Source organism: Rhinolophus hipposideros, assembly GCF_964194185.1.
Source record: "Rhinolophus hipposideros genome assembly, chromosome: 19".
NCBI lineage: Eukaryota > Metazoa > Chordata > Mammalia > Chiroptera > Rhinolophidae > Rhinolophus > Rhinolophus hipposideros.
Window position 1 is genome coordinate 22,275,925 of NC_138065.1, and position 23,519 is coordinate 22,299,443.

Below are 23,519 nucleotides of genomic sequence, written 5' to 3' on the forward strand. Positions count from 1 at the left end.
AGAAAAGAAAATGCAGCAGTGGTTTACTGTTGCCTCTGCTGCCCAGTATGTGGGTCCAAACCACATGTTCTCAGGTCTGTGGCGTAGCAACCACCAAACACCTAAGAAATGGAAGAGCCCCTATGGTGGAGCTGTTGTTAGGTTAAGAGTTATCTTTAGCCAGCCAGAGGTCTGGACGTGTGACCGTGAGTCATGTCTGGGCTACTTCTGGGTTTGCTAATTATCTGGGTGTAAGCCTAGGTTTCTGCAGGGTGTATGTATAGAAAGAGGAATAGTATTGCTAGAGCTAGTATTTAAAACTAAATTTAATCAAAGTCATCGGACCCTCAGTTTCACTGTATTTTTCTCTGCCAGAAAAAGGCTGAGCAGATGGTGGTACTTACCATGAACTGTTGATATCAAACGTTAGAGTAAAGCTGAGGAAGAGCACTAAAAGAAGAATAGGGCCAAAATGACAAAAATAACATCCCTGATGAATTTAAACTCCAAATAAAAAACAGATTTATAGTGTTAAACTTAATTGACCCAGAACGGGAAGAGCTCTGGACTGAAAGTGGAAATATTATTAGGCAAGAATGCAAAAAGACAATGCCATAAGTTAAAAGGAGAGAAAAATTGAGCTGGATGACAGAAGAAACACTTAAAATTGTTAAGGGCAGCGAGAGGCAAAGTAAAAGGTGACAAAAGCAGGGTTAGAATCCTGAATGCAGTTCAGAGAAACCATCAGCTCTGGGATCTGTTGAATTGTTTTCACTTTGCTAGTCCATGGCTCCCTCAGAGGTAGATAACTTAGCTCCCATCCTCTAATGTGACTCCATCTCATCATTTAGAGATTACTTAATGACCAAACTCAACAACAAGGTCCAGTAGAGTGGACTTCAACAGGACTCTCAGGTATCTCACTCTCACATTCCTGGAGTTATTGTTGTAGGGAGGATTTGGCCAGAGGTCAAGTCTTCGGGAATCACTGCGGCTAGAGCAGAGGTCAGCAAACTAAGCCCACCAACAGGCTAAATCTGGCCTTGTGCTTAGTTTTGTACATAAAATCTTATTGGAATACAGCCATGCCCATATTCTACAATAGTGTCTAAAAAGTGGTCCTGATAGTTCAAATATAGCCCTATTATGAATAACACATTCTGACGTCCTGAATTCTCAGTTTCTTTGTTTTCTTGGCTATTTAGTTTCGTTTTGTTTTGGTTCTAACTTATAAAGCCTTTCCCTATGAAGCCAGTTGGATCTCCCATTAAGTGTAACATGATTATCCCTTATGAAAGTGGAAAAAAAAAAAAACTTGAAAAAACTTTAGAGGACACCAACAAGAAGTTTTTCAAATGTCCTTCAGTTTACTTGTTTGCATTTCTTCAAAAGACACTTGTGCAAAGCAGTTTGGAGTTTAGAATAGCTTTGAAAGCATATATTGTTCCAAGGCTAATTTTAACCTGTGATAAAGATTGCTTTTTGTATTCAGTTGAATGTGATATCCAGTAATTGTTTGTCAAGGCTAAGTGCTGTAGTACATAATACGTTTTTTAAATCGTGTTTTGTAATTATAATACAAGCATGTTTATATCCTGATATATGAAAGAATGCTATTGAGTTGGGATATTAGAATTATGAGAAAACAGACTTTAAACTTCATTTTTTCAATTTTTAAATCTCATGGCTGCTTAACTTACATTAGGGGAGTTTCACTTTGTTTATTTGCTCAAATGAATGATTTTTCATTAACTGAATGGCTTCACAGATTCTTGGCAGAAATAAACTTTTTTCTTTCTCCCTCCTACTGCATCTCCCCATTTTAGTCAGTAGGATATTGGTGGGGAGGATTCCCTAAGATAGCCAAAGCATGTATGTAGATTGCCTGAAGTGATTTTCATATGAGTTTAAGATTACCAAAAAAAGGTTTCTTCTCTCCTTTTCTAGGTTCTTCTGGTTTAAAAATTGACATGAGACAGATTAACAGGAGAAAATCAAATTTAATTTTGTATGTATGAGGGCTCCAGAAGAATATGGGGGCCCTCAGGCAGTCAGGTAGTTGGGGCTTACATGTCATTTTTAATTAAGGAGAAGAGGTAGTAGTCTGGGACTTAAAACAGGAGGAAGGCAAGTCCATGGAGATGGAGAAGCAAACATTTAATAAACATGTTTGCTGGGCCATGCAGAGACAATGGGACACACAAAGGACTTTGGTCCCCAAGCCCTACTGAGTTCCCTCTACCACACCTAGCCGACAGTCTGTAATTATCTCTGGTGATAGTTTTATGCCTGGAACATGTCTTAGGCAGTTAAGAGGAAGGTAAAAAATGTCTTCCTGAGCCTTTTGTTTCTTAAAAATAAGCCTAAAATAATCCTCATGCCAAAGAGACATATTTTGGGGTGGCAAAATCCTATTCTCCCATGCCCCCAAGTCATAAATTTGTCTCATGGACCAAAAAAAAGGGCTTCAGAAAGCACCATTTCTTTTCTTTCTTTTTTAAAGATTTTATTGGGGAAGGGGAACAGGACTTTTATTGGGGAACAGTGTGTACTTCCAGGACTTTTCCAAGTCAAGTTGTTGTCATTTCAATCTTAGTTGCAGGGGGCGCAGCCCATGATCCCTTGCGGGAGTCGAACCGGCAAACTTGTAGTTGAGAGCCCGTGCTCTAACCAACTGAGCCACGCGTCCGCCCCAGAAAGCACCATTTCTGAAATGTTTTCATGTTGTACATTTTATAGTTTTGTGGCTAAATGATTTTCGCTATCCTAATCAGTAGTAGCTGCAAATGATATTAGGGATCCCATCGTACAACCTCATCATTTTGTTAGAGGAATGACTAGAATCAGTGTTCTCTGAAACATCATTCAGAGCCATGTATAAACAGTGGAAGTCGTGTGGAGGAAAAACATACCAATCTTAAGAGTCTTAGATGGCTGACTCCAGAATACTTCCACCCTCAGGTCTGCGTCCTCTTTCTTTTTTATTCCCTGCTTGATAGATTTTCTTGTTTTGGGGTTTTGTTGTTTTGTTTTGTTTTTTACTTTTTTTTAACTATGAAATATAGATGTGTACAAAAAAAGTATATATAATTTAGATATACTGTTTAAGAAATAATAAAATGAATGCCTTTTTCCTCATTTCACAGAATGAGATCTAGAACTTAATATATTCCTGTTCCTTTGATTCTCTGTTCTCCTCAGTTATATCCCTTTCTCTTCCCTTTAGAGGAAAAGACTTAGATTTTGTGATAATCATTTTCTTGCTTTTTTATATGTTTTATCACATACAGTAGTACCCCCTTATCCACAGTTTTGCTTTTTGTGGTTTCAGTTATCCCATCAACTGCAGTCTGAAAATATAAATGGATAATTCCAGAAATGAGTAATTTATACGTTTTAAATTGAATACTCTTCTGAGAAACATAATGAAATCTCGTGAGTCCCATTCTATTCCGCCCAGGATGTGAATCATCCCTTTGTGCAGTGTATCCAGGCTATGTGTGCTACCTAGCCGGTAGTCACTTAGTAGCCTGGTTGGTTATCAGATCTACTGTCTCAGCATCACTGTCTTTTACTGTGCCTAATTTATAAATTAAACTACATAAAATATATATATGTATAGAAAGAAATAGTATATGTAGGATTCAGTACTATCTGTAGTTTCAGATATCCACTGGGGGTCTTGGAACATATATACCACATATATGGGGGACACTGTGTGTATTCCCACACAGTATGCTGCTTAGTTTTGCCTTTTTATACTTTATATAAATATAATCACACAGTTTATATTTTTATGCAACTTGCTTTTTTCTTGTATTGTTCAATATTTTTCATAACCATCCTAGTTGAATTAGTAACAGTTAATTCATGTTCTCTGCTGTATACTATTTTTTAATTATTTCTTTTGTTTGAAAATGTCCTTATTTTATCCTCATTCTTGAGTTATAATTTTGACAGTATGCGATTCTCAGTTCACATTTTTTCTTTATGGAATATACTTTACTGTCATCTAACTTCCATTAGCACTGACAGGAGGTTCACTATCAGTTGACTTTCCCTTTGTAGGTACCATATTTTGCCACATGTAATGTGCACACATGTTTTTGGCCCAAACTTTCAGGGGGAAAAAAATCTTTCATTTTAATTTTTTAATTCAAATTTTTATTTGTTTACATTTAGGTACTTGTTTTTTGTATTATAAAGGAATTGATGGTAGCATTTACTTTTTAGCATATTATGATACAAGAAATTTTATGTAACAAATAATCACAAAACACAAGAACAGATACAAGTTTCAAGAAATGTTATATACCAGTAACAAATATACAGTATTTATGCATCCTAAAAGGCCAAGAACCTTCATCACTGCAAGTTTGTCATGGTCAACAAAGCCGGTTATCATGTTCCAGGGTATTACTTTGCATACAGATATCATTTCTGATTTCTAGAGTTACACTTTTAACTCATACGCACTAATAAATAAAAGAATTAAAAACATTTATATAGATATGGAATTAGTACTACCCATGTATAATGCACATCCTTATTTTTCCCTGACAAATTTGGGCAAAAAGGTGTGCATTATACACAGCAAAACACAGTAATTTTTGTTTTTGGTTTTGTTTTTTTAATTCTCTAGTTACTTTTAAGTCTTGTCTTTGTTTTTGGTGCTTTTATTTACTGCAATGTATAAATTTAAAAAGTTTCTTTGAGCTTGTGGGTGTCCCTGAATCTGAAGATTGGTGTTCCTCTGACAATATCAATTGAAATATTTCCTCTCTCGATTCTCTCCATTATATTCTTGTGAGCTCCAATTAGATTTCTTCTTTAATTCTCACTCTATCTTCCTTGTCTCTTTATCTCCACATCATGTTTTGTATTTCATTGGTTTGTGCTGCCTTTCTGGCAACTCTCTCAACATTATCAAGTTGATAATGTTTTTTTAAGATTATTGCCAGAAATGTTTATTGTTTATATCTTAAATTGTCATGGTAAGTTTTTGAGTTTCTTATTCTTTGATTATACATTCAAGTCCATCTTTGATTTTTAAAAAATATTAAACTTTCATTTTATATTCTATATCTGAAAATCTCAGGATCTGATTTTACACCTTTTTTCTTCTTACTCACTGTAACTTATGGTGCCTTTTCCCTCATTATTTTAGCACAATTCTATTGTGAACCTACATTCCTTGGAAATGTATTTATGGGAAATTTTTGATACCTGGGGTAAAAATTCCTCCACAGAGGGTTTGCCATTGCTTCTACTACTTATCTGAGGAGACCATTACCAGGAGCCACTTTTAAACCAAATTTTCAACTTGTGGTTTTGGGGCCCACACAAGGTTAAATTGTCCAGGGAGACCTTTTCTTTTCCATCCAATATGAAGGCTGAAAAGGATACATACCCCACCATTGCCGTATAGTTATTTTCCAGCTCACAAATGCAGAACACCCATTTTGGTTGGTCCTACCTTTATGTGGTGGTTTCTAATATACCTACCACCATGCTCAGGCCTTTACTTTGCTCTCTCAGGTGTTTGTAAGCCATTAGAACTCAGGCTCTAGGCCACCAGGAACTGGAGAAAACTTGAGGGCAAATCACCCTACATCTGGTTAGTCCTGGTGGATCTTTGCTTTGTTGTCATTTCTGTTCTCTGAGAAATTTCTTTATTTGTTACCAGTAAAGCTGTGCATCTTTTGTTTTTGTCTAGTATTTTTAAATGCGCTATATTATGAGGGCTTTTTCTCAATATCTTGTTAACCATATTGCAGAAATGGAAAACACCTAAGTCTTTTAGATGCTCCCATCCTTAAATAATGACCATTTCATTTACAGTGGCTTCTAGAGTAAAACCCGAAGACTTATATAAAGTTTTATGTAAAGTTTTTAAAAAAATATTTATCATTTTCAATGAAAATTCTGCTCTAATACTTGTAGATGATTAATAATTATTAAAACCGACTCATGCTTATACCTTCACAGCTGCTGTTTTGGGTCATAAAAGATTTCTTCAAAGCATATCACATGATCATCTTACAAGCAGGCTAGCGGAAACTTCTAAGTTAATTACAGTTTGGCAGAGTGTATCTAAAACCTCTTATCTGAACAGTGAACCCAATAATTTAATCAGTCTGTCTGTTGATTAATCATGTTCTAATCCATCTGATATCAGCACCAAAAAAGCTCTTCATCTGTTTCTTGTAAAAGTTATCTCTGTGAATGCACAGCTGCTGTGAGCTATCGGTATTAATAACTTGAATAGGTGTCAGAACACAATGGATTCCAAAAGCCTGAAGAAAAGTTTCAACTCCTTAAAACAGTTCCAGTTCTGAGTTCCATTCAGAACTCTCTAATCTGACCAAACTCTTAACGATCTTCACACCCTCATTTGCTGCCGAGCTCCTGGTTTTAGCCCATGCACAAGTTAAGGCCAGTTGCCCGGACTTTCACAACTTCTGCTTTGTTTCTGAAGTTGGTGAGTTGATGAATGAATAAATATTTATTTATCAGATGCCACATGTCAGGCATGTGCTATAATATTTCACGTAATATCCTATAGCCTCTCTATGATATAGTGAAGCCAATTTGACAGACAAGAAAGTGAAAAAACAAAATGGATTACTTTTTAGTGTCCTGTTTACAAAGTTATGAGCTCTTTGAAAAAGGGCAAGAGAATGGACAAAAGCTACACAAATCTGGAACCCAGTATTTTACCAGCCAGACATAAATAAAATTTAAAAAGTTAATCTCCATTCTTGTGCAGTGTGAGACACCAAATCTTTTAAATGTGTATCACTATCCAGGATGTGGGGGACATTTGGCCCCATGTAAGTAAGCATTAGAAGACATGAGTAAAATCCCTTCCTTGGCATATACCGTGTTTCCCCGAAAATAAGACCTAGCCAGACCATTAGCTCTAATGCATCTTTTGAAGCAAAAAATAATATGACCAAGTCTTATGTAATATAATGTAATATAACAATAATGATTATAATATAATATGATATGATATGATATAATATGATATAATACTGGGTCTTATATTTTTGCTCCAAAAGACGCATTAGAGCAAATGGTCCAGCTAGGTCTTATTTTTGGTTAAACATGGCAGTAGACATTCAGTATATTCAGTTTCCATTCATTGTTTTCCTTTTAGGCCTAATCAGGTTGTAAATTGTTTTCCTATTCATTCTAGAACACAATGTGTTATTGTTTGTTTTTCCCTTTACTTCTTCAACATTCTTATCCTCCTAACATAGGGTTTCCATTCAGTCAGTCAGCCCAGCGCTGTACCCCAGGCCATTTTGTGTCACCAGTCTTCAACACAGCAACACATTGAAATTACAGCATGCCCATTGTAGTCTAAAACATGAGATGGTTTCAAAGGATCCTTAGAACCTTGATCTTGCATGGTTTGGGGGTCACAAGAATAGGAAATGGATTATAATGGTTGATTCAAGACTATGGAAAGTTTCATTTCACTAATATTTTTGTCTGTTTTACAGCCATTTTCTGGTTAATTCCACTTAATCAATGTTCATCTGGTATTTTCTTATGAACTTTCTAAATGAACCTACTTAGACTAGTCCTGCTACAGTATACTCCTTTAAGACCACTAGTTCAACTTCCAATTACTCCACCTTTGTTTACATGAACATTTTTGTGATCCTAATTAATTCTACACTGCTAGACATAGTTAATTAGACAAGGGATGAATACTGAACCCAAGCTCAGCCTATCGGAGTCTCTGCCACCAGTGTTAAAATTGGGCCAGAGAGATTATAAATTTTGGGGAGTGATTATACCTGTAATGTGTATCTTGGGACCTGCCCGTTATATGAACTGAGACAGAGGAAGCCCTTTGTAGGAAGAAAGAAGAATGAAGATACAATTTTTACAAATAGAAGTGGAGAGAAGGGACAGAAATATTCCTAACTGCATTACCTTCCTTGCATTGTGTGAAATACTAATTTTCCTTAAAGTAACTGTACCACATCTCACTTTTTAAAATTTAATTTGTTCAAGCTGATTTTTATTGCAAATAAAATGAGTCGTAATGTATCGTATACATCATTCAGTGTTCATTATTATTATTATTATTATTATTCATATCACATAAATGCACCTGAATTCTAGTTTCATCTCTAATGGCTAGAACTGTGTAACAGTGGACAAGTCACTTAATTCTCTAAGCCCCAGTTTTAGCCTGAGCAGTAGGATGATAGAGTTGTGAAGATCAAATAAGATGATGTATGTGACAGATTTGTGCTGTAAAAATCTAAATTATTATTGTTTCTGCAATTTCAATCCCACTATTTCTCTGATAATATCTCTTGTATTTCTAGGATAACATTGTTATTCTTGTTTACTGTATTTTCCATCTGATAGACAGATTTAAAGTTCCTGATGACAAAGGGGTAAATTTTGTCAGTAATTCAGGTGTTTGGGTACTATCTTTAAGAAACTAGGATGGAAAAATTGATGTATTAAGAACAAATTCTCATCCTACCCATTTCACCTATCCAAAACAACCAACTAGACATTATTCTGACAATATAAAGTTTATTTTTGAGAGGGATCAAATATTGATATACTTAGTTCATGAAAAAAATAAAATGTTAGGGAGTTCTTTTATAATAGTGGAGTTGCATTGGAAACTGGGCCACTGGTACATTTTATTTTACTTGTTGCTATTCCCTGGGTAGCAGTATGCCAGATTTATAATAATGGAATCACATCATATCATATAGCAGAGAATTGTTGTTAGATTTATTTGCAATGTCATTCTCCTCTTTTATGGATAATGTGTAGTTAAAGTGATATATTTTAGAAGACTATTTGTACTTCAGTGCATTTCATTTTTGAAATCCTAGCTTTAAAACCAAATCATTAAAATATTTGTTTGACAAAAATAACCAGTTCACAGCAGAATCTTGGAAATTAAAAATGAAACAAATATCCCTAGGATTTAAGTTACAGATTTTCACGTAAACCAATCAAACTTCCTTGATAGCTTTTAACAATATTCACTCTGCTACCACAAGTCTCATTAAACAGATTTCTCATTCTACCATGAGTTTCTGCCTTTCAGGAATAAAGCTTCTTTAAAATACTTTGAGAAATCCATTCATCCCCAATTTCTCACTTAGCATCTACCTACTCTAATAGGTAACCATTCTCTAAATTATTTTTAATTCTCTTACATTTATATTTTGTCACATAAGTATGTTTCACTAAATAATATATTGTATCATTTTGCTTGATTTAGGCATTATATTCTACATATTTTTTCACAGTTTGATCTTTTCCTTCAACAACATATTTCTAAAATTTATCTGTTCTGGTACAGTAGCTGTGGTTCACTCCTCAAATTTTACATGTAAGTTTCATCTGACTTTTTTGGACCCTGACTCTTTTCTTCATCTCTTACCAACACATCTTTGCATAATAGCCTTTTTCTATTTATTGAGGCCACTGTGACTATCTTAATCCAGTAGTAACCATGGAAACACTATAGTTATTTTTTAGGATAAGAAAGGTCAAGTAAATGATCTTAAACAAATATAATCAGTCTGTTTACCATTTAAATCTCTTTACTAATGCTGAAAAATCACTATAATCACTTTAAATGTTAAGAGGTCACTAACACTTGATTGTTACAATGGTAGTTAAAATATCACATAAAGCAGCGATATCACCTAACACTTCCTTATCTATAAACATCGTTTTTTTAAAAAAATTTGAGTATTTTTAATGCGCTGAAGATTAGAACTATAATAATTCATCTTCTTTGTTATGGAGAATGAACTCTTATTTGTTCTAACTACCCTTGAATATGTTTATTTTTATATTAACTCCCGTAAGCAATGCTAATATGATTTAGCTATTAAATACTAAAGCAAAATATTATCTTATAAAATCATACCCAAATTCTACTTTTCCCAGGTTAAAAGCTTTAGTAAGTTGTCCAATTATTGAAACTCTAACTCTAATCATATAATCATGGATAATTGTATAAGTTTTCATTCATTTTTCACTTACTTTAAAAATTATAAGAAGCCTCAAGTCAGTAGAGAAGGTTTTTGACAAAATACTAGCAAATATAACTGAATTTGGGAAAGAAAATCCAGAATAAAATATCTAGTACTGATTTATTACTGGGCGACAATGAATTTTGACATTTTAGTTGAATTTGGAATATGCTGAATTTTTAAGTTGCTATGATGGTAACAATTGATTCATGGATAGTTGACAAATTTTACATGGTAGGCATCTGTAATTTGAGTGGTTATTAAGTATCTTTTATTTGTTTGAATTAAAGAAAGAGAAAACTGACTTGTTTAGAGAAGTACTGCCTATCATAATTCAACCTAAAGGAGTAAACAATCCCCATCATAAAGCAGATAAAATTTCCCTTTGATTTGCCTTGTTCCTGTTCTATCTTGGTTAAGGAGATCATTAATAATCCTCCCATGATATATTTACAGTTTAGCAATGGATTATACAAAAGTAAAATAACCACAACATTAATAATAAACTTAACTCATAAAGGAAAAACCTCTAATGGTAGAATTTTAAGTTTTAAGGTATCACTGGGTGGTGGGAGGCATTTTAAGAAAAAAGCATTTGCTTAACTGTCCTCCAATTAAATTGGAAGTTTATTGACTCTTTTGGATATTGTGGGTTGCTGAACTAATTGATAACTATAAAATAGCATATGGCTTAGAATGCTGGAAAATCGAGTTTTAACTTAATATAGGTAAAATTCTTCCATTCTGTGTCTTTTTAATTTTGTGATACTAAAAATCTTCCTATACATGCTCTGAAGATGTGGGCCTAGAATAGGGCACAGATAGAAGAGGCAACTATCGGTGGATAAGGTCCTGAGAGGAAGAAACCATCTAAGAAGTCTGCTGTGTGACCATGGACCAGGTTAGGAGTTCACAGCCACCTGAAGGAGAAAAACTTACAAGTCAGTTTGTATCTGAATGGGCCATTCTGTTTGGTATTTGGATCCTAGAGATCAGGTAAACACAACAATTTAGGGCCAACAATCAGGAAGGTCTTAGAAGCTGCACGGTGATCAAGTAGAATAATGCTGCCTAGCATTGAGGCCCTATGGTAGGGTGGGACAGGGAGAGCTGGAGTCATGGACAAGCTGTATTAGAGCACGCTGGTACCATGATCCAGACATAGTGGGAGGTGGGTCTTTATTCAGAGAGAGTCCCCGAGGAGTCAGGAAGCAAGTAAAGACCCCGATTCTAAAGGAATGGACTGGTAGGAAAGGATGCAAGCACAGAACCAGTACCTGAAATTTGAATATGAGCCTAAAGCCCCTTGTCTGGCCAGTAATAAATACCTTAGACTCCCCATGGCTCAGGACAGAACCTAGTCTAGTTCCTAGGGTTTTAGTCTAGTCTCCTTCAACAAACGTTATTTGATCACCTACTGAATGCCAGACTGAAAGCTGAACACTTAATAGTGAAAAAATTATAGCTATTTCCTTTCCAAAGTTTGTGCTCAGTGAAAAGCCCAGATAAGAATATAGGCAATCACAACACAGGATGTCAGGGATGCCAGCTGAGGGATGTATATGTTGCTATGGGAGGGGCTTGAGCCAAAGATTAATGGTGTGGGAGGGATCAAAAAGGCTTCTCTAAGGGACTGAAGTCTAGGCTAAGACCTGAAGAATGGGCAGGAGTAGGGACCATGCTAACACGAGTCAGATTTGTTGAATAAGCTGAAAGTACCGCTTTCAGGCCAATAAATTATAAAATGGTCATTTAAAACAGGTGCCCCTTCATTTGGGAACTACCCAGTGCCAGGTCACGTGTCTTGGTGAACTGAATATGGACTCTCTTCACCAACTTGGCCGAGTTCTCCTGTGCAGACACCATGGTTCATTTAGGTGAAGAGCATCTGGAGTAGGAGGCATAAACGAGGAAAGGAAGACCTCAAGGCTTACAAGTATGGCTTTTTGGGGGCAAAGAAGAAAAGCAGCCTCATCTGAGTGAACCATTTCCAGAATTGTCCCCTCAGGCCAGGGCAGCACAGCACCAGAGGACTGTGGGGCAGCTGTACAGGCGCCACCGCAGGAAGGCAGAGCACTGGTTTTAGCTTTTGCCAACGTGGAAATGTGACCCAGGCGGCTGGAGCTTCCTAGAGTGATTCTACTTGTCATTTTCCCATTAAAATCATGTAACATGGTTTCATAATAGCAAATCAAAGTAAGGCTGGTGATGTGGCCCACAATTACACTAGAAGTGGAATGGCTTAATTAGTAAAACATAAACTGGCAGAATTCCTATAAGTAAAAATGTACATATTTAAGGAGTCTTATTGTAACATTTATACCATTTATTTTATAATATACTAATTCAAATGTAAAAGTGAATGTAAATTACCAGAAATTAACATGCAATGTGAAGAAAAGTCCTTTTATCTTCTGCAACTGTAGCGTTTGGCAGATTCAGGAATAAATAATCTTTTGTGGCAAGGGTATGCCTTTATCAAACATATGCAGATCAGCACTAATTAATGCTAATTAAGGTTTCCTGTCTATCTAGTTGGAAAAACGTCCAAATGTTATGAAATCTAGTTAGTATGCCTATTACGCTAATTGTTTTATATGGGGTGGTTCTTAATTAAAATATGTAAATTGACCTTAATTGCTATATACTAATGGGGGTTCATGTTATCTCACTAAAAGTGACAAGATGGTGAGGAGGGGGTATTTAAATGACTAATTCGGATAAATCCTTAACTATGTGACCTTTACTCAAAATTAATTTTAATTGGAATTTGGCTGAAGAAACATTTTTCTTTGTTTCTTTTTACTTTTTGGTAATGTAAGAAAGTTACTCTTCTTTGTTAATACAGCTATAGAAGCCATTGTTGATTGTCAATTATACTTAACAAGCAAGTTAACTTGACAGTTTACTGTATTTATAGTTATCAGGAAGTTAACTTGTTCCCTCTTGGGAAAAGTGAGCTCTCACTGAATGTGAAATTATAGACTCCATAGGTAAGTTAGCCCAGTTAGTTTGTTAGAGTATGTGTCAAAGTTTGATGAGCCAGTAGTACTAATGTGTATTCGGCTGATTTACACTGGAATTACTTTTTAGGAAATTATTTTTTATTTACAAACCTTAACTCTTATTAATTGGAATTAAAATCTCATTGGAGATACTTAAATTAAATGGACTGAAATGATATTCTTACATTTTACTTATTTTTTTATTTATTACTTAGTTGCAAACAAATTAAAATGTGTGTGCCCAAAACCAGTGTAAAGGAATTTATATATTTTTTGTTTTTTCACTATGCTAACCTTACAATTACAGGAAGTAATTTAAATAACACTAACAGATATTTTACTTTACTCTTTCATTTGGAAATAGTTAATGTTCAGCTGTAATTTAAAATATATTTTAAAAATTAATCTGTAAAAATGTAAGAAGGGACTTGGCAAAATACTGTCATATGGAAATAAGCATAGAATAAAGATCATAGGTTTCTTTTGTCAGAAAGAGACTCAATATTTTTACTCTTTCATCAGGACATCGTGACAAATGTTTCACCCAGAATCATCAGGGGGACCACTTCAGGCCCCATGTATGGCCCTGGACAAAGCTCCTTCCTGAATATTGAGCTCATCAGTGAGAAAACAGCAGCATATTGGTGTCAAAGTGTCACTGAACTAAAGGCTGACTTTCCAGACAATGTAAGTGTGATTTAATGTCTAAAACAAAAGAATTGGCATAAGTTGGTGAATGTTTATTTAAACATCCAATACATAGCTTATAAGTATTAATATGTATGATGTATTTTATTAAAGAAACTGCCAGTTGCTTTGCTGATGCATAGAAAGATTAAAAATTTAAAAAAAAATAAAATCTTAAGAACTCGTAAAAATCTGCATAGTGTGAGGCTTTGTTATAAATGGGTGCCATGTAGATGGAAGAAGTATCTACATAAGCAGGAGGAAGAGAAATGAAATACTCATTTTATTGTGTTGGTTTTCACTGTATGTGGCTAGTATTTATGAAGGTGATGACCTTACAAAGAAATTGCAGACTATAAATCATTTTAAATATAAACCAGAGGCAGAAGCAGAATATCTTTTTTATATATTTTATTTCTATCTTTTCAGTGGAAAATAATGTACCTAATAATTTTAATACCCTATACTAAATGAGTCAGTGGTCTTTTATAAAACGCCATTTTCTTTTAAATTACTGTGCACAAATATTATAGTAAAATGAGACTTACATATTAATATTTCATTTCTTTGTGAACTTTCATATGTTGTCTGTAGTTTTTAACCTATAGATAGTATTTTCTCTTCAATAATTGGTTAGGGTCGTCCTTAATATTATTCTTTCATTTTCTCTCCCTTCCCCCTTCCCCCATACACACAAATGCACACATACACATTTCTCTCTCTCTCTCTTCTCTCTCTCTCTCTCTCTCTCTCTCTCTCTCTCTCTCTCTCTCTCTCTCTCTCTCTCTCTCTGTCATTCTCTCTCCCTCCTTCCTCCTCCTTCCCTCTCCCTCTCCCTCCCTACCTCCCTCTAAATGAGCTGGTGGTGAATCGAAGTTTGATGCAACGTGTGTGTTTATGTTGTAGAAAAGATTTTTCTACATTGATCCTTTGAAGACAAATAAGAACATTTCAAGTATTCTAATGATACATATTTTAAAATCTAATGAAACTTGTGGATGTTTGCCCACAAACTGATAAAAGAAAAGCATACAAGGGACTTTATATGTCACACTATTGCCTAACCCATTGAGGTTTTTTGTTTGTTTCAGAAAGCTCTAAGTGTTTCAAAATTCTCTCTTCCCTTGAAACAAAATATAATAGCATAGACTATAATTTATCTTCCTCAAGTCAACCTTTCAGATGTGAAGGGAACTGTCAAGACTCATCTGAAATCTATAGCTTCTGCTTATTAGGAATTTTTCACTTTCTGAGCTTGATGATGCAATTATCTCTATTTTCTCATTATATAATCAAGTCTAATAATTATGTTGATCTGTTTGTTTTTCTAAAGGGCACACATCTTTTAGGATGCTTTTGTCAGAATGACAAAGACAGAAAAGTGGTCAACCATGAAAAGAATTGATATATTTTTAAGCTTGGTCTATTGTGTTAAGCTCTCTGCTAAGTATTGATCATGCAATAAGATAATAATAATAATGACAACAACAATAATAATAACAATAACAACACTAATAATAAGTGTGGGTGCTATAGTAGTCTGTGCTAGGTATGGTTATAAACGTTTTATATATTTTAACATTATTTAATCTTTCAACAACCTTATAAGATAGGTACTATTATTTCCCCCATGTCACAGATGAGGAAACTGAGGCACACAGAGGTTAAGTAACATGCTCAAGGTTACAAAACTGTTATATGGTGAGTCCAGAATTTGAACTAAAAATTTGCTTTTAGCACTCATGTTCCTGTCCAATAATAGTGCTCTCTCATGCATATGCCTATATTGCGATATTATTTCAGACCCTTAAAAGTTCAGTATGACTTTTTAATGCAACATAAGAATGGTATGAAATAATTTCTCAAATATTGCTTCAATAGTATTTAGATAAGCCAATGTATCAGGAAAAATAAATCCCTTTTCCTGAAAAATAATTCCCACCAATTGCTTATATTAAGCTCACCTGATACTTTCTACCCTCTCTCAGGCAGGTATAAGATGTTATAATAATGGCCTCCAAGAAATGACAGTAAGTAGACAAGAAAGCTGAAATGAAGCTCTCGTTTTGCGAGTCCACAGTCAAGTAGAAAGAAGAGACATATTTGAATGTTCTTTTCAATTTCCTTGGAAACAATTTTCCTTTCCTATAATGCTTTTTCTTCTGAGAAAACAATGCATGCTTTTCTTGTTCCTAATTCTTCCACCATTTAGATTATGCTCATTATTCTCTTTCTGTATTCTCAGAACTAATTTTTAAGATTTTTACTCTCCGTATTAAAAAGATAACATTTTAAATACAATTCAAATGGCATTCCCATTTGAACCCATAGAAATAACATGTGTGCACCTAGATATAGCCATGCTGAGAGGAGAATATCCCCCACTGTTTTGGAATTACTCTGATGCCAAACCCAATGAGCTGAATGAAAGACAGTGACCCTTCATTTTTCAAGTTTAATTATCACTCTCACTGGAGTTTTCCCACATCATTCTCGAGTGTGCGGCTGCCACCTTTAATGACAGGGATTGGATAATTCAGCTCAGTGTGGCAAATTTTAAGCAAGGGCTAACTTTTCTGAAAAATAAATTGTGCTGGGGGAAGGGGTGGTGCATAAAAGTCTACTAATATCAGTATCTAGTATCTCTGTTTCCAGAGAGGGTAGGCACCAGGTGACCATGAACTAGAAGAGACAGCTGGAAGAACAGCTTGAATATAAAGGCATTGAGACCTCCTGAAATACGTTGTAAGAGGTTGTTTCTTAACTATCACAGAGTTATACCAAAGCCTACACTTACACTAGATTTCTGCTCAGCTTTCAAGATTTCCTTTTATTTGTCTGATTTAAATTTGGCATGCTGATCATTGTAGTGACAATTTATTACTAAGAATTTTTTTGTTCCTAAACTGTGATTTTGCAATGCTTATTATGAAATCTACTGTATAATTAAGGCTTACAGGAATCAATTTTAAGTGAATCCTTTTATTCTCACTGCCTTAGAAACCATATACTTTAGTCTTGGAAAAAACTGTACCGAAAAATACATACTGCTTTTTGTCTGAATGCACTGAATTAGCAAGCAAGGACTGACATTTTCTGTCATTTCTGGCAGCTATAGTAAGAGTTAGGCAAAAGATAGGGGGATTCAGCAGTGAATCAGCAGGTGAAGATAGAAAAGGGAGTGATGGCCTTGTTAGAGAAATTGATAAAGGAAGAACAATAGATATGTACTCGTAAATACACTTCTATTACAATGCACCTCATTTCTACTGAGATGCTTTCTCAGTTCATTACTGAGAGATGAGCATTACACACATTTAGTTCAGAGTAACTCCAGAGTAGTTGTTCCTCATTGGATTCCTGAAGGTGTTTTCCTGACCAGTAGCCTGTAAATGCAGAGTGCTTACCCTTGTGTATGTACCATGGACTCCTTAGGCACCCTGGTGAAACCTAAGGGCTTCTTTTCTGAAAAATGTTCTTGAATGCATAAAATAAAATTTATAAGGTTACAAAGGATTCCAATTATATTACACTAAAATTTTCAAAATATTTTTAAGAATATGTGGTATAGTAATATACATTACTCTTTAATAAGCCCCTAAAAAACACAATGTAGTGGGAGGTCTAATAACTACTGCTATTTTGACCTAATGGCGACTATAAATGACACCTAGAGAAGTCTGCAGCAGTTGTACAATGATTTTCTGTCACTGTTGTTGGTGCAAAGCTACAGGTATTAATAGTGCTATTGTGTTTTATTGCATTCATGGTTGAGGAAATGCTAAATTTCAAAGAGGTCAGTGAAAATAAAGATCTAAATTTTTTCGCATTCAAGTTCATGAATTCCCTATATTCTATCAAGAGTTCAGTGGGCCTTAGATTAAGAATTTATGTCCAGTGATTCTCAATTCTGGTTGCATATTAGAATCGCTTGGGAAGCTTCAAGAAGAGTGTTTATGATTAGACCCTATCCTAGTTCAATCATTGAAGAAATTCTGGCATGGATACAATGAGTATATATCTATGTGTAGATGTGTATGTAAGTACGTGTGTATGTCTACATACATATGTATGTATACATTTGTAGGTGTGTATTTTTATAAAGCTTATCAATTGACTTTATTGCATGTATAACCAGTATCATTCATGATCCTTGACATACACATATATCACTAAATATTTATAAAACTCCTCAAAGTTAGGGAGCTTTTTGTACGTGCCATGAACTACACTAAAGGCTTTATGTATCTGTGAAGCAGAAAATTTTCCCTTTTTACATATGAGGAACCTGATGTTTAGATATGTTGCATGTGAAGGCAATGGACCAGAAATATTTCTGCTGCACCTTGAAGAGATACTCCATTTGTCCCTAAGGAGCCTGAGGAATTAAGAATATATGGTATTTCAATCCTCCCTTGCGCATCCACTCACATGGGCCAATTATATTGTACCCTTTTATCTGCAGACACTCAAAAAAGAAAACAAAATAGTTTTGTTTGACAAAGAAAGAAGTTCTGTCTTCAGCCAACCATGATTTTCTCTTTAATCCTAGTGCAGCACCTTTTATAGCCCAGCTCTTACTGCTTTGCAGGGATGGAGCTGACTGTAGAAAACAATGTCAGGACTCTAGGTGACCTCGATTTGAACTGTTAGCTGGCCCCATCTTGACATCTGTATCTGAAGATAGAGAAGTTGAGGGATTGAGCCAGGTCCAGCTATCCTCTGAGAAAGGAAGCTGCTCACTGCTTATTCAGTGGATACTCACTCCTCACCTGAGAATCCCGGGACTGTCTTACAGGGGCCGCAAACGCTGACTCAGCAGAAGTGGGCTTCCTTTTCTTTGGGGTATTTTACGATTAAATCCCACTCATTAGAAATAGTGGGGTTTAGTTACTCAATCTGTTTAGAAAAATAAAATTTGGTAACAGATAAAACTTCAATATGTGTGTTGTTAGACCAGCAATGACCTGTACAGGGTAATTTTTGCTTTCTTATCACAGAGCTTGTAAAGTCCAAGCTCTTCACAAGCTCTTCTCTGCTCAAATCCCAAAGAGGATATTTACTAACAGAAATGTAAACATCCTTGCACAGGAGGGAGTCCTTCTTTGCTCCCTCTGGAATATTTTGAGCTTGTCAAGTCCCTGTTTCTGTCAATTTCTACATGTTTTCATGCAGATTTATTTTAAATAAAGTAGGAAACTACTGGAGCAGTTATTGAAGGGAAGGCTAGAATATCCCCAGGAAATGCTTCCCTTCTTTATACCAAAGCTCAAGTAGTGATTTTCTAACATCATTCATGAATTCTAGAGGGCGTCTCGTACTTACTAACCTCCCTTTTGCTAAAATCCAGGACGATTATCTAGTGACATTACTGGTATTTTTAAAAACTATCTCATTTACAAAAAATAAAAATGAATCATAACAATAATAGAAATTTTAAAAGTTAGGGTGCATGGAGGCAAAACAGTCCAGTTATCCTAACAAATCTCTGTTTTTACTTTTTAGACTTAATAGATTCTAGAGTCTTAAGACATAGGGTTTACAGCCAGGATGGATTTGAATCTCAGCATCACTTGCTATATATTGATACTCTCAGCCTTGACTTCCTTATCTGTGTGATAGCAATACCTACTCTCAGGTTGTTGTAAAGATTAAATGAAGTGTGTGTGTGTGTGTGTGTGTGTGCGCGCGCGCATGTATGTTTGACACATTGCAATTATTCAAGACTAGAAATTATTAGGTTGGTGCAAAAGTAATTGCGGTTTAAAAGGTTAATAATGGCAAAAACCGCAATTACTTTTGCACCGACCTAATATATTGCATAGAATACCTTTATGCACTTAGCGTTTATTCACACATAAAATAATAATTTGTTTTCATGAAATGCTCTGAGAGGAATATTTGAGAAGTGGAAGATAAAAGTATTTTTATAGTTCTTGGAGTATGTTGCCCAATTGATTTTCAAAATGTGTGAACTAACAGTTTATCGAAAAGGCACTATGTCAGAAATAATTACCAATTTAAAAAAATGTAGACAAACTTCTAAATATGCTTTTTAATGATTGTTCTGAACTTGCGTTGATTATATGTCATAGAATGTAAGGTCTTCTGATTCCTTGTCCAATGTTTTATTCATTATATGTCCTTGCTTTAATATTATTCATGTATTTGACTGAACAGCTTCCAATTAACATAAGACTTAAATAATTGACAGTTATTTTCTTGGTATCAGCATAGAAGCAAATAAAATTAAAAGCTGTTTGATTCCACAAAACAGGAATAGCTAAAATGAATTGGAATATATAATATAGCTCATAGTTCTATAATTGATTACTGGCTCCATGTACCCATGTATTTTATTGAGATAGCATATTCCTAGTTCCTTAAAAGAAAATGCTAGCTGTAGCCTATATGGGATAATGGGAACTGGATTTACCCTCCCAACTGAAAGCAGCATCAAAAAACTTATAAAATATATGAAACAAAAGTTTTTAAGACCTAGAACATCAGTAGATGAGGACAGTGGTCACTGAGAGATGGAAAATAAGGAGGTGAGCTGTACCATAGCCCCAATAAGTTTCCAGACCACATTAAGGGAGCTGACACCAGAGATCTTCCTGAGTTGAGGAGACAAAGCTGAGAGTTCAGAGAGACCAAGGTGGCTAGAATTCACAAGACAGAGCACCAGAAAGCAGAGAGCTGCATACAGAGAGAACTCCAGAGATATGCAGAGGGTTTCTCTTGAATATTCAGGAGGGTACAGATCTGCTTCATGCATGTGAGTGAATTGTGAGACAATGCAGAAAGAACTTCCGAGTGTATTAGAGGGACTAGTACTCAGTTCTTACATACATCTGGACATAGTGACTCTTGCAGCCAACCAGACTGGAAAACCCTATGATTCACAATGCGCCGTGGGATGAGCACTGCTTTAGTAATGCCAAACAAACATTCAAAGCAAGATCTGAATGGATCAAAATGGTACCAAATAGCTTAACTGCAACTCAAGGATATCTATAGGAATACAAAAATATCTAGTACTAAGCAAGATAAAATTCACAGTCTGGCATCAAATTAAAAATTACCCAGTATGTAAGGAAGTAGGAAAATATAACCCCAAATACGCCTAAGTGGAAAATCAATCAATTAAAATTGTGCCAGAACTGATACAATGTTAGAATTAGCAGGCATGTAGATTAAAATTGTTATTGAAGCTATATCCCACATGTTCAAAAAGTTAAGACATGGAAGATTGATAAAAGACTTAATCAAACTTCTAGACATGAAATCTACAATGAGTGAGATGAAAAATATACTGGAGATTATTAAGAGCATATTAGGCACTGAAGAAGAAATGATTAATAAACTTGGAGATACAGCAATAAAAACTATCCAAAGTGAAACACACACACACACACACACACACACACACACACACACACACAGAAAGAGAGAGGGGGGTAGTAAACATGATTAGTGAGCGGGGGGGCAACTTCAGTAGCCTGATATTTACTGGCCTCCCCAAAATTTGAACAAATGATGGTCTAAACTATTCCCATTTTGCTTAAAACTACAAGTGCCCAGACCCCCAGAAAAAACAAACAAAACAAGAAACGCACCAAGAAACTTGATGAACGCCAAGCATAAGAAACATGAAGAAAATTATACCAAAGTAGTACATTATAATCAAATTAATCAAACTTTTGATACAAAGAAAAATCTTAAAAGTAGCCCACGACAAAAAACATGTTCCATACAAAGGAACAAACATAAGGATTACTGCTATGATAATCATGAAAAACAATGCATACTAGAAAACAACATCTTTAAAGAGCTGGAAATAAAAAAGAAACTTGTTGACCTAGGTTTTAAAATTCAGCTACATATTTTTCAAAAATACAGGTGAAATAAATGTACTTCAGACACATAAAAATGGAAAGAATTCATCACCAGGAAATCTGTATTACAGCAAATGTTAAAAGAAAATGTTTTTGGTAGAAGGAAATTAATACTAGGTTGAAACATGGGTCTACACGAAGAAATGAAGTGCATTAGAGTTTGTAATTACCGTTTCCCCCAAAATACGATCTAGGCGGACAATCAGCTCTAATGCATCTTTGGCGCAAAAATTAATATAAGACCCGGTCTTATACAACATAATTATATAAGACCGGGTCTTATATTATAGTAAAATAAGACCGGGTCTTATATTAATTTTTGCTCCAAAAGACTCATTACAGCATTACAGTCTGGCTAGGTCTTATTTTGGGGGAAACATGGTACATGGGTAAATATATGAGTTTTTCTTATTAACTCACATTAGAGGAGAATCTGTGTTTAAACAAAAATATAAAGTAATGTGAGGGTTTATATCACATGCAAAGGCAAAATGTAGAACAATAATACAGAAGTTGTGAGGAAAAAATTGAAGTATGCTATTTTAAGCTCCTAACACCTTGTGTAAAGTTTTATATCACTTGAAGGTAGACTGTGATATATCCTCTAAGATCTACACAATCACTAAAATAATGTGACAGAGTTATAGCTAAAAAGCCAGCAATAAAACTATAAAATGCAATCATACATCAAAAGACGGCAGAAAAGGAGGAAAAGAGAATAAAAAAAGAGATGAGATGAGTAGAAACCACATAGTAAGGAGATAGAGTTCAACCAAACCATATCAATAATCACATTAAATATAAATGGTCTAAACACTCCAATTAAGTCAGAGAATTTCAGATTGGATAAAAAAGCAAGACTCAACTGCATGCTACTTTCAAGAAAAATTTAAATATAAAAACACAAATAGGATAAAATTGAAGCAATGGAGAAAGATATACCATGCTAACTAATCAAATACAGCCTTATTATATTAGATTAGTAGCAAAGTAGACATCAAAGCAAAGAATATTAACAGGGATTAAAAGATCATTTTATAATGATGAAATGGTCAGTTCATCCAGAGGTGATAACAGTCCTAAATGTTTATGCTCTTAGTAACAGAGCTTCAAGATACATAAATCAAAAACTGATAGAAATGCAAGGAGCATTGAAAAAACTCACAATTATCATAAGAGATTTTCATCCTTGCCTGCCAATGATTAATAAAATAATAGCGTAAGGCTATTCAAGATTTGAAAAACATGATCAGCTTATCTAATTAACATTTATAGGACGTGTCATCCAATGACAACACAATACACAGTCTTTTCAAATATATATGTAACATTTTCTAAAATAGGGCATATTCTGGGTCATAAAAGAAGTCTCAATGATTTTAAAGAACTCAAATAGTGAAAGTTTAACCACAACAGAATTAAATTAATAATCAACAAGAATTGTAAAATCTCCAAATATTTAGAAAATAACTAGTACATCTATATAATCCTTGGGTGAAAGAAGAAACCCTAATGGAAATTAAGAATTATTTTGAACTGCATTAATATTAAAATAAAAATATTACAATTTGCAGTATGCCATAAAAGCTTTACTTGTAGCAAAATTTACAGCATTAGTTGCATATGTCAGAAATGGAGAAAGGTCTCAAATTAATGACTGCATTCACCTTTAACAACCAGGGAAAAAAAGAGCAAATTAAACCCAAAGTAAATTTTAAAAGGATGTAAGATCGGAAGAGGAAATTGATGAAAAGAAAAACAGGAAACATAATAGAAAATATCAAGAATGGTAAAGCTGATTCCTTGAGTTACTAAATAAAATTGATAAAACTTTAGTCAGTTCAATAAAGAAAAAAGAGAGAAGAAACACAAATTACCAACATAAGGAATGAGAGAAGTAACATCACTGCAGA

General features: G+C 34.6%; 1 protein-coding gene across 3 annotated transcripts in view; it reads left to right on the plus strand.

Annotated features, from left to right (window-relative positions):
• The window catches only part of DPYD (dihydropyrimidine dehydrogenase), a 696,413-nt gene that overhangs the window by 454,549 nt on the left and 218,345 nt on the right, over positions 1 to 23,519 (plus strand). For all 3 annotated transcript variants that reach the window (XR_013991662.1, XM_081024809.1, XM_081024810.1), the window contains one exon: positions 13,544 to 13,708. Coding sequence is in view for 2 of the 3 variants with exons in the window: in XM_081024809.1 (XP_080880935.1) it covers positions 13,544 to 13,708 (165 nt within the window). In the remaining variant the exon portion in view is untranslated. The remainder of the gene's footprint in view (positions 1 to 13,543; positions 13,709 to 23,519) is intronic.